This window comes from Alligator sinensis, unplaced genomic scaffold, assembly GCF_000455745.1.
Source record: "Alligator sinensis unplaced genomic scaffold, ASM45574v1 scaffold40_1, whole genome shotgun sequence".
NCBI lineage: Eukaryota > Metazoa > Chordata > Crocodylia > Alligatoridae > Alligator > Alligator sinensis.
The window spans coordinates 216,761-229,837 of NW_005842595.1; the positions used below are offsets into that span (position 1 = coordinate 216,761).

The following is a 13,077-nucleotide window of genomic DNA, read 5'->3' on the forward strand; positions in this document are numbered from 1 at the left end:
GACCAAAATGCTGGCTTGCATCCATAGATGCTTCTCAAGCAAATCCCGGGACGTCATTCTCCCCCTGTACTCGGCCTTAGTGAGGCCGCAGCTGGAGTACTGTGTCCAGTTTTGGGCTCCACAATTCAAAAAGGATGTGGAGAAGCTTGAGAGAGTCCAGAGAAGAGCCACGCGCATGATCAGAGGTCAGGGAAACAGACCCTATGATGACAGGCTGAGAGCCGTGGGGCTCTTTAGCCTGAAAAAGCGCAGGCTCAGGGGTGATCTGATGGCCACCTACAAGTTTATCAGGGGTGACCACCAGCATCTGGGGGAACGTTTGTTCACCAGAGCGCCCCAAGGGACGACGAGGTCGAATGGTCACAAACTACTTCAAGATCGTTTCAGGCTGGACATAAGGAAGAACTTCTTTACTGTCCGAGCCCCCAAGGTCTGGAACAGCCTGCCACCGGAGGTGGTTCAAGCGCCTTCATTGAACACCTTCAAGATGAAACTGGATGCTTATCTTGCTGGGATCCTATGACCCCAGCTGACTTCCTGCCCTTTGGGCGGGGGGCTGGACTCGATGATCTTCCGAGGTCCCTTCCAGCCCTGATGTCTATGAAATCTATGAAATACCGGGCTGCATTGGTAGAATTGTTGCCAGCAGATTGAGGGAAGTAATTATTCCCCTCTATTCAGCACTGGCAAGGCCACATCTGAAGTACTGTGTCCAGTTTTGGACCCCCCACTACAGAAAGGATGTAGACAGGTTGGAGAGTCCAGTGGAGGGCAATGAAAAATGTTTGCGAGGTGGGGCACATGACTTTTAAGGAGCGGCTGAAGGAACTGGGCTTATTTAGACTGCAGAAGAAAAGACTAAGGGGGATTTAACAGCAACCTTCAACTTCCTGAAGGGTGGTTCAAAAGCAGATGGAGCTGGACTGTTCTCAGTGGTGGCAGATGACAGAACGAGGAACAATGGTCAAGTTTCAGCAAGGGAAGTTTAGCTTCGGTACCAGGAAAAGCCTTCTTGCTATGAGAGTAGTGAAGTACTAGAAAAGGTTACCCAGAGAGTTGGTGGAATCTCCAATCCTTGGAGGTTTTTAAGACCTGGCTAGACAAAGCCTTGGCTGAGATGTTATAATTGAGAATGGTCCTGCTTAGAGCAAGGGGCTGGCCTAGATGACTTCCTGAGGTCCCTTCCAACCCTAATTTTCTTCAATTCTATAATTCTTTGAAAAATCTCGTCTCAAATAGGCTTGCCATTCTCCCCACCATCCTGTTCCTATTAGGATTTTCTGGAGTGTGTGGGTTACTGGAGTGGCATGTATATTTCAAATGAGGCATCACAAGGACCATGTACAATGGTATTTATACTTACCTATCCATGCTGGAAATGTCACTCTTTATGCATGGTAAGTTCTGGTCACTTTAACTTGGGTATACTATGTTTTTTGAAGTTCTGCTTCCACCCTGGATGCAACAGTTTCCATTTCCACACCCTCCTTCCTATTATCCATGTTGTCTTTGTCTCCCTGATCAATTTTACCATCTTATGATCTTAGATCCTAGGACCTTCACAGTCTCTTCCCATCTTAAGCTAGCTTCCCCTTTCTCATTAAATTTACAAACACCTTTGTGCTTCTTTCCATGCTTACTTTTATGCTTGAAAGAAGCTCTCTAGACATGCACAGTCACTTCATTGCTCTTAAGATCTCTCCTTTTAACTCTCCTCTGCAGAAAATCCTGACAACACAGACTATTATGGTGTTGAGACTACTGCATATGATGACCAATATTGCTTCCACATCCTTGTGATCATCACCCATCTATCTCATCTCATACTTCAAGTACAAACTCTTTGGAATCAGATCCACCTTTCTACTCTGCTTGTACAGAGGTTGACATAAAAACATCCTGGTTTGAGGGCACCAAGGAATGACAATATAGCAAATACTGGTACTAATGAGCTTGCATACGACTAACTGAGATAACAGCTCACTATGAAGACTAAGCACCTCATCAGTGCACATCAACTCATTTAGCATATCTTAAAAAAAACCAAAAAACTCCAGTTTTTCTAAAAGCTCCATTTTTCAAAAGCTTCTAGTACGAAATTGATAAGGCTGAAAATCCAGATTTCAGCTCCATGTGGCAAGCTCGCAAGAATCAGATTGTATGGAAAGGAGTAAACTTTGGGGGGAGGTTGTAAAACTGCATACAAGTTGTTTAGAAAAAAGGGTTTTAACCTCAAGGGAGAGCAGTCCAAAGGTAGTCATGGTAAAAAGAAGCGAGGTTCTTTCATCATTTGGTCATAAACAGTGCATAAATGTGTGGCAACAACTTCTGAGATGTATTCAAATAGCTACAAAACCCAGAAAAATTTGATTAAATAGCAAATGAGATTGGGTATACACTCAGTGCTCAATTCCTGTTTGATTTAAATGCACCTCACTGCCAAAATCATGAAAGGTTCATATAGGAGTAGACCGGTGCAACACAGATGAAAACTGACTACACTAAAAAGCTATTTTGTCAAGACTTCACTACAGCATTTTCCAAGAGGATTATTAAACAGTATCCTCCGTTAAGATTGGCTCATGATGGAAAAAAAAAAATACTAATTACTGACATGCTGACCAGAAATTCAAATGTAAATTAATTATACTATTTCATAACACTGCAAGTCTACTGAATGACTTGTGTTCTCTGGAAATCTTATATCAACCATTTAAAGGAAGCGTCTGTGCAGGTGTATAGAAGAATTTTCTATGATCATGTAATTGCTGATTAGTCTTTTTTACTTTCTGCTTATTTAAAAAAATAATACTAATAATCCAGCTATTCTGAATGACACAGGTTGTTTAGAAAGATTTCCAGACTATGAAAGTAATCTATTTTTTCATCACTTTATTTGAAAACATGAGATTTTTATTCACATCTTAAAAATATGTTTCTATTAGAACTCTTTGACCTTCTAGAGGCACAAATACAAGTATGACAAAATTCTGGCTGAGATTACTAAGACTTGACCTCCTCCTATTTCTGTAAGCATGTCAAACTTTTCTAACTACCTCAGGGAAAATAAAAGCTTAACACTCCTATGGTTAGTATGAAATTCTAATTTTGGATATTATGTAGAAACACAAAATGAGAGTCAACTCCTTGGAGAAAGTGACTTGAGTGATCTCAGCACTTTGCAACTTATCCAGCTGTTCTTTTCCAAGTTTGTTTATTTTAGTTAAACAAAACATTATATTTATAAGCTATTCATGAAATGCGCAACTCATTCAAACTGAAGCTGAATGCTCTACCAGTGTAACAATACTATACTCGAACTCTATAACCCAAATTAATAATGTGGTCAGTGCCCCCTTCTAGCAAATAAAATATGTACAGATGTTTAAGAACAGCAGTGCAGAGACATGCCCAGCAACAGCAAGCTGCGGCTGCTGCCACATTTGCAATTGCAAATGCACAGCTGCTACCACCTACCACACAAGCTAGCACCAAGTGCGGTCACCCATATCTCTACCACCCCTCACCCCCACTATTTAAGAATCTTGTAATATCTCAGAAGCAAATGGGTCTGTAACTTCAGGTTAATCTGTAAAAGCTTATGTTTTCATATACAAAATCAGGAACAAATCCTTGCAAGCAATCTAAGCAGGGGCATGGTTACACTACACAAATCAGCCTAAGCATCTTTTATTTACAAACATATTGCTGCTCAGGCAAAGACCACATCTAAACACTAAAAAAGAAGAAAAGGAACTTGTTAAAACTATTAGGGAAATGCCCTTGTTTGTAGGGTATAAACAGATAATTCTATTATCTTCAGGCTTATAAACTATGAATGAAACATTTTTAGGTCCTACACCTGCACTGAACCTAGCAGAACGCAGGCATTTGTTTTCAGTACTAGGTCCTCATTCAGTAATGTATAAAATGTAACGTTCACTTTCCTATTCTTTTTCAGTTTGGCAGTTACTGTTCCCAGAAAACTCTTAAACCTTTAAAATGCTCCTGTAATAATTTGTTCCTTTCTCAGCCTGTAGGTTTTCGCGTGTGTACCTCTGACTCTGAATACAAGAGATATTCTACCCAATCACAAAAGGAACTAGGCAGCTAAAATTGGGTTTAGGTGGCAGATTAGGCATCTAAATCCTAAGTAGAGACCCTAACTCTCTTGCACCCACAAGCAGCCATTTAACCCAGCTCAAGAGGCTCCTAGGTAACTAAACTCATTAGGTTCCTCCCTATTTGATCTGAAAGTTGCCTATATAGCTACAGTTGTGCCGTCTGCACATGTCAAGAACTTGCATATATCAAGCCCCATTTGGGCTTAGAATCTAAGCAGAGCAGCACCTACATAACCTGAAGAGCCACAAACTAGCAGGTGTGTTCAGGAGATGGCTACCACACACTACCCAAAGAAACTTCATTCAAGAACACACTGAGCAGGATGTGGTGGGGGTATTCACCTTGCACACAATAGTTAGCATTAAGAGCCATTGTCTAGGAGACCCGAATCCTAAATTTAGTCCTTAGCGTCAGACTGCATTTTAAAACGCACTAAGTCTTTAGATAAAAAACAAACAGTAATAAATTCTCAGAGCAGGGAATGGAACCTGGAATTTTTCCATGCAGGTGAGCGCCTCAACCACCAAACTACAGCATCAGGCTCTCTGTCATTCACATTCCTTCAGGCTGCTTGAAACCTGCATTCCTTTCCAAGAGTGGCATAGTTTCAACAAAAGAATGACCCTACACAGCCTAGGCTCTAGCCTGGCAGCTACTTGACCACCTTCTTTTTGTAGGAGCTGGGAAATGAGTGTTTGAATTCCCACAGGCCAAGGAGGGATTATAAACTAGCTTTCCATTTCTTGGGCAAGAACTCAACACACTAGGCTAGTATAGGCAGGCAGCACCCACATCCTCAATCAGCAGCGTCATCTTATAAGAAGAACAAGCCCTCCTGTATTCTTTGCGAGGAGGCTTTTAGGCATCTATGCGCAGAAGCAAGTCCTATGATCTACGTCTTAAATTAACAGAAGCACCTTCTCTTGCTGCTCTTACTTAGGTGCCTATGCGCAAGATGGGAGCAGGAATTCAGATATATCTTTGTATTCAGAATTTCTTAGCTGAATGCAACTCTCTGTTCAGCATAGATTTATTGGATCTCTCTATGCACAGTAAAGGGGGCGAAGACACCTAGCCCTGCACTATGGGGTTCACTCCATTGCCATGCATCTAAAAAGCAAGGCATTGGTAGCACCTAACTTGATTGATCTGGCACAGTGTAGAAAAGTTTCGAAACATTTGGCAAATACCTAATATGCATAAGCAAGCCAGATACATTACAATGCAATTACCAAACATGAATGGAATCTTCAAACTGGGTTTTGACTCAAGAATCATGTAAGAATCCTAATTTTCATAGGCTTGTATTCATTTTGAAAAACTGGCTGATACCTAGCTATTTGAGCAGCCTCTAGACTTAAATTGCTTTTGCATAATTTCTAGCCTTTAAAAAAAGAAGAAACGCTTATATTCCTTATGCAACATCTGTTGCATCATTTTTAGGACTTAATTAGAATAACATCTGAGTACTAGTTTGACTGTAGTGAAAGCACTGGGATAGAGGTGGAAATGATGCTATATAAGACGCAAATGAATAAACCCTGAACCTGAAAACAGCACAAGTATGCATTGGAAATTCAATGCAGTATGCTACAGCTCCAGTGTAGTCATAAGCACTAGTCTGTAGGGAGTTAAAGACAAGTAAAAATGCAGGAGAAAAGATGGATTCATGAGCTGTTGTCTCGCTGGAAAGATAAATGCTTTCCATGCACCTGGTTATATAGACAAGTGGGCAAAAGAGAAAATAGCAAAATGATTTTGCCTTTAAGTCCATTAGAAACTTGTTTCTTGCCAAAAGGGACAATACTTTTAGTTTAAGTTACGCATATGTAAAAAGAAATATTCTGCCCTGTAATTTCTGGCTGTTGATGCTCAAACATCTCCCACATTTGAATGAACAGAGAAGCATGAAACTCCTTGTACTATTAATAGTTTTGCTTTCGCCACATATTAAACCAATAAACAAACTTAAATTTAACTTAGATTTATTGTCCTGAGTAAGTCGTTCAGGTATGCAATTCTAGGAGCCAAGGAATATTTATAACTACAGTACCCATGAAAGCTGAAACACAAATGCTGCCTTTCCAGTAAAATTAATTAATTGAATTTCACATTTTGAGCATTCTTCTGCCAGCCAGCATGCAGCCCAGAGTCTGACCACATAGAACTCCCTTTCACTAACTGGGACTGTTCACAGTCTGTCTTGTTTACATTTTCTAGACACTTTTGAAAGTAGTATACTAGAGTGCTCCCTGCAACATTTTTTCATTTCTTAGCAATAAATTAAATTAAGCAACTTCTTCATCAGATCTTAACTACGTAAATGTGAGCTGAAGCGCTGTCTGAACACTTTCCTTTAGCAAGTTTCAACCATACCAATGGATGATAAAACAATGTTAGATTCACACACTGGTGTATTAAGGAATTAATATTCTGCCAAAGAATTTCACAGAAGTGCTGTCTCACTAACACCCCAGATCAGCAAAACATCTCTGTTTAGGACCGCCCAAAGAATATGGTTAAATAATGTCCTAAATCACAACCCTCAACCCTGGTAGTAGTACAGATACTATTCAGTGCAGAACAGATGACTCAAATATCTCATATTAACTGCCAAAGGCAAATGACAGCTAAAAGAATTGGCAAGAACACTTGATTTTTGTCCCCTGTCAGAAGAAAACGACCAAAGAGTCCAACATTATCTTATTTGGTCTCAAGAGCGGACTTAAACAGGTCAAGGTAGTCTCAGGACTGCCAGTAAAGTCAAAGTTTCCTTACCACAAGGTCAGCATTCACTCCAGATGGGAGAAATCCCTAACCAAATGAAAGCACTGAGATATGTTGGGTTTTTTTGCACAAGGGCTCATCTGAGAGATAATGGCTTCTTTAACTTCTGGAAGTAAGACCGTTACAGGACTTAATTAATCTAGTGATAAGAGTGCTGGATCCAACTTGGAATCACAGAAAAGTTGGGACTGGAAAGAGACCTCAGGAGGCCATTAGTCCAATTCCCTACTAAAGAAAGGTTTATTTTTGTCTAAACCATCCTAAGCAAATATTTGCCTAATCTGCTTTTGGAAGCTCCCAAAGATGGTCACACCTTGAAGCACTTTCAATACTTCTTGAAACTTTAAAAGAAACAAATTCCCTTCCCCCTGACCCAAACCAAAAAAATCTATTATGGGAGTGCTAATCCAGTATGAATTGATGGATTTTATCTGTCAAGCACAGGAATGATCTGACAGCAATAAGCAGTCTACTGAAGAAATTTATCACACTTTTGTATTTTTTCCCCAGGTGAAGACAGGAATTTATCATGCTGTCCAATACTTATAACAGTTTTGCAAATTGGGACTTCCAAAGTACTACTGATAGGAAAGGCCAAAACTCTTTGCAAGCATAAGCTCTCAATGCTTTTTTTTAATGTGTTCAAATTTCCTTCCATCTCTGACCACTCGTTGCCTTGTTAAAGTGACATATGAAGAAATCATTAAATATGCATTCAGATTTTGTTATACAACTAGTGGAACAATAGCTGTCAGGCCAACAACAGAGTGACCTACTGTTTGCACACTTCTGTCTCTCTCAGGTCACACTCTGAAACACAACTGAATCCCTTACCAAAAAGGCAGACTATATAATAGGTCCCACACATCCTCTTGGGAACAAGGACGAGTCTGATGCAAGCCTGAACTAAACAATCTCATACGTAATCCTGATATTCCCGTATGCCCATTCACCTGTTCCAGCCTGTAGAATAAGACTGAGGGTGTCACTTAGATGCTGATCCAGAAGAGGTCCACATGATTATGACTTACAAAAGCCACCACTAGCAAAAATGTTTAAATCAATCCTGATCAAAGACCATTGTGTTATTTTGTACCTGTTTTAATTCATTCAACTATTATACACATGACCCCATAAAGCACACTATGCAGCAAGGTTCCTGTAGCTTTTGTACCATTTTGTGTTGCAAGTAGAAACCTGAGTATTTTCAGCCCAATATTGTTACTGAGTTAAATATGAAAATGAACAATTGGTACTATGTTCACTGTACTATTTTGTTCTTAACTTTATTAAATATTTATTTGCAACCCAATATCTTTCAACTTGATGTATATTTTTGTGTTGTCCACAAGCAACTTTGATGGCTGCTGTAAGAAGAAGAGAATGTGGAAGTTCTGATCTATGAAAGGGGTAAGGTGGGGAACATACAAAAAAAAGGATGCCAGCTTGGATGCTAGAGATATGACATCTAGAGCTCAGGAAGAAAAGCATCACTTTCCCATCTGTTGGTGGCTACTTGTGTCTTAACTTGAATTTAAGGAGAGACTGGAAATGGAAAGAATTTGAATAACGCCCCTCATCCCAGTGTAATTTAGGGACAGTTCTCCCATTCTTCACCAGTGCAACCAACAATGATGTAAATACACATTAGGTAGCTGATTCTCCAAAGAATGATCACTGAATTAGATAATAATGGCATTTTAGTTACCACAGTTAGTCTTCAGAGGTTTTTTTTCTTCCAGGGTATCAGTTAGACTTTGGGAGACAGCATAGCACATGTTTTCATGAAGTCCTTATTTTGAAGATTTCTCTTTACAATGTAAAAGCTTATAGAAGTTTTGTAAGATAAGTTCTGAAGCTCCATTTGGCAACACGGCATGTCCTGGGAAGTAACTCTTGTGGTAGTGGAAATGTGTAATATTAGTATCTTTATTCTGTTTTGTTTCCCTATTACAAAAACATGTAGCTTGTATGTGCTATTCAAGTTGCCAATATGAATAATATCCAAAGAATGGGCATATTAAGAATATTACACATGATGACTGTAACAAGTTCAAAGTGAAACTAAGGTTTAAGACATCTAGGGAAATACACCTTTCAAATTAAACATTCCATTGCTTTCAACTCTCCATGGTCTAGGAGTTCACATTCAATTATTTACCCAGAACCCAGTTATTCTTTACATTCTCGCTATTTCTTTTTCCATAGTTTTTTTTAAAAAATCTATGCACAAACTATATTTGTGCAAAAGCCTGTTTAACCTGATTTCCATGTTATACATAATTCAATTCCAGAAACTATTTCAGCAGTTTAATATATTCTTAATGATACTGTATTTACAAGCTTGCTGCCTTTAAATCCCTTGCATGCATTTTAGATGAGTTTATTTCCTTAACTTACAGGAGCGTTAATCTCTAGATGGGATTTGTTTAGACAAACTGTGCTTAAGAACACCACCACATTTCAAACATATGAATAGTATTTGAACACCACAAGCTACTCTGTGTTATATTTAATGGGAGGTTAGATACATTATCTATTCTGATAGGATCAGAATTGGTACTTCAGTATCCTCAAGAATGATCAACAAGAGAAAGTTATTTGCAATACAATGCAAAAAAATGTAATAAATTCCCCAATTGTTTTGAGACTGAAATAATATTGAAGTAATGTACCATTTAAAACACAGATGTTAGGGTCATGACAGTGGCTTGAAAAAGCGAATGGCTAGTTGTTTTTCAGGATGATTTCACAAGCTCCTCACCTAGCCTAATTTAATGCTTTTTTCCCCCTTCTAATTATGCTGAAACATCAGTTAAGAGCCTACCTGATGTTTTGGAGAATTTGCTGTGCTGGGATTGATATTCCGCAATGCCTAAGAGTAAAAAATAAGATGGATACAAATTACTTTAAAGCTGCATGGTTCAGGTGTGCAGGCTGACTTACAAACACCATCCTGTAGTATCAAGTCCCCAAGACAGCCCAAGATGAGATAGGATAAGAGAGTTAAGAGCCGATGAAAATCACCGCACAACGAAACAAAAAAACTGAGTACATGAATGACATAGAAGCTTAAACGCCCAGGGGAAGATTATGAAGGAAACTGATGGTCACTCCATCCAAAGTTAGTCAGATTTCTCCAAGAAAACTGAGGGAAGAAGGAAATTAGAAGTCCTATCTAAGAGCATGCTAGCACAGGGTAGACATTTGTTGGAGGATTAATAGCAAAGCAGGAACAACAGAAGCCCAGGTGCTGAAGCAGAGAGAGACCAGATGCTATCTTAAAGACATGTTTTTATCTGAAGTATTTGAAACGAAACGAAAAGAAAAAGCACTGGACTCTATAAGGATCTCCCATCTTGTATCCAGAGATGATAAAGATACCTACAATCTGGCCCTGAGTACAAAAGATCATGGGAGCTAGATTCCAGGACAAGGACAGTCGACTGCAGGTGATGAAGAAAAAAAGAAGTTATCTCTGAGGACATGAAGATGTTATCTTCTGGTATAAAGCCCATCACCCAAAATGAGAAGTGAACAGGATAAGATTAAGGTTCTTTCTTGTCAAAGAAGAGATTAGTGCTTCACCTAAGTCAAAAAACTTCCAAATATTCTAAAAACTTAGAATGCCTAAATATCTAGGACAAAAGAACAGTCAACTTCCTACCAAAGATACTGAAATGAATAGAACTTTTGTTTATTGGAACAAAATATCACAGTCTCCAGAGTAACTTGGTTGCAAAAACTAAACCAAAATTTGTTATCTATAAATCAAATCTGGGTAAAATGTTACATTAAAAGCTAGTTTAAAAAAACAGAGTAAAAGGGAATATAATATTCAACAGAAGTTTGGTTGGCTTTAAGTGAATACTATTGGAATTACTTCCTTGTCATGACAACGTAAGACCTTTCTAATGTAATTTTTTTTTCATTTTCCTCATATAAAGAGCTGCTTCTAGCACAACATATAATTAGTATAATAACGTGTTTCCATCCGTTACTAAATGGTAGATATATGTATTTGTTATGTCCCTACCCAACATTAGATATGTTTAACAAAACTGCATTACATTATGTTTTCTTTTTCCTCTATTCCTGCTAATACTGCCATTACTCATTGAAAAGACTGCTGTTAAATAAATAATAGCAAAAATTTCTATATTTTCCATCTTCATAGTCATTTTAATCAAATGAATCTTCAAAATATCCTACGAGAAAGGCAGTCATTGCCATTTTATGGACGGAGAAAATTGATTAAATTATTTAAAACTCTTGCTTCTAAGTTCACAAATGAAAAAAAGTTGGAAACTGAAATCCAAAGTTCCCAATTCCTAAAGAGATACTCAAGTAAATAAACTCTCAATGCCCATTTTCTGGTACTAGAAAAGTTCTAAAAGGAACAGCTTAAAGTTTAAGCACGAGTCTGAAATACCTGCACATAAGAGAACTTCCCGTTCAAAGCCAAGAAGGGTTGATAATACATTTTCCAACCTGACAATTCATTCCCAATTGGATAGCTTTCAGCAATAAGACAATTCTTCCATGTATAGTACAGAACTTTACAAAGACTTTGGGATCCTTCTAGATTGCAATGTATTCTAAAAATGTACCTTTTTTGAATAGGTGTCTATTCAAAAGGGTTTTTGCTCCCCTAAAATGATGGTTAAAGGAATGCTGTAGGCACCCAGCCTTTCTGCCTCCTGAATGATTCCAGGTTTACTGGACGTGAAAAAACCTTCTCTCTCTGATAAGATCATCAGCCTGTGCTGCTTTCCTAAGTTTGCCACCTGAAAATCAGTAAGCGAAGAATTTTGCTGAAGCAAACACCTTCCACAAGGTATGTCTGAGGCTTCCATGCTGAGCTGATGATGCAACAAAACAAAGGTAGCACAATCCTGCAGTCCTTCTGGGGCTTAAAGCCTTGCATGTGGTCACTCATGCTTTACACTCAAAGTACAATTTAAGCACAACAGAAACATACAAAAATAAGAACATATAGTGGAAGCATGTGTCTAACCTGTGGCCTCACCTGCCGAAGCAGTTCTTGATGCTTCAGTCGCAGTCTCTCTTTCTCCATTTGTAACTGTTGCAATCTCATCTGTTGCTGTTGATTGGAGTTGCCACTGCCCATCACACCTCCTTGAGGACTCTGAGGAGCTAATGAAGGTGGCTGCTTCACTGGAGCACTTTGGGTGATTCGTGGATTCATAGCTAAGGAGCCAAAACAATATATATTTTAAAACTATAATTCAAATGTGTCTGCAGAAGAAAAAGAAATGTCCTTAATGTGATTTATATGAAAACTCATAATCCCCTACAAACCACAACTGTACAAACCATATATCTATATTGATTCTCACAGGATGTATGTACAACCAAAATAACTGTTTGTCATTATTGTGATTTCACTGTAATAGTCCAGATTTTCTGAAGAGTGTGAACCAAAATGACATGCAAATGTTTGAATGTCTGGATCTCTATTCAGAGGTAGTGCAAACATGCAACTAAAATAATAAAATGGTTGCAATCAAAATATTATGTTAAAATCAGAATGATCATTCACATGATCTAACTTCCTTAATAGTAATTTTTTTTCAAAGTATCAGACAAGTCCGGTATATTCATCTAGATCTAACAGTATTGATATTAGAGAGCACTAAATGTTTGAACAACAGAACATATATAGTGGATCACCTAATTTTAAATCGTGTTATTTTAATAACATCCCCTAAAATGTATTCTCCAGTTTTAAATAATCCTAATAAACTGGAGTTTCTACTACTTGGCCTTGGGAAACTAATATATCTCATTGTTACATAAGCATTTTTCCTTAAAGTAATTTTTTTTCTTTTCATTTCATCCAGTACCATTTAATTACACCCTCCTGTACATTTAAAGCATATAGGACCTCTGGTTAAGAAGCCATCATTTGACCTGGGATGACAAGCTGTTTCAGCACAAAAGAAAAACTGATAGCTCCTTTAGACAGGGTGAATTTTCAATCATAGAAGAACACCTAGAATACTGTTAGGTATTTTCTAAGAGGATAAATTAGTAACAATCCTCATATTTGACTTAATTTCCACTATAAAGGATTCTTAGGGATTCTTAAACAGAAGTTGCAACACTGCTGCTGTTTGCTATAGACCTTTCAAACTCAGCAGG

The 13,077-nt window shown here is 38.2% G+C and overlaps 1 protein-coding gene across 9 annotated transcripts in view; it reads right to left on the bottom strand.

The window, feature by feature from the left end:
- YAP1 (Yes associated protein 1) overlaps positions 1–13,077 on the bottom strand; it is a 124,545-nt gene that overhangs the window by 20,304 nt on the left and 91,164 nt on the right. For 3 of the 9 annotated variants that reach the window (XM_025214698.1, XM_025214691.1, XM_025214694.1), the window contains 2 exons: positions 11,930–12,123; positions 9,740–9,787 (listed from right to left, as the gene is read on the bottom strand). In XM_025214698.1, coding sequence (XP_025070483.1) covers positions 9,740–9,787; positions 11,930–12,123 — 242 coding nt within the window. The remainder of the gene's footprint in view (positions 1–9,739; positions 9,788–11,929; positions 12,124–13,077) is intronic. The other 6 variants (XM_006032937.3, XM_025214695.1, XM_025214692.1 and 3 more) reach the window with 3 other exon arrangements.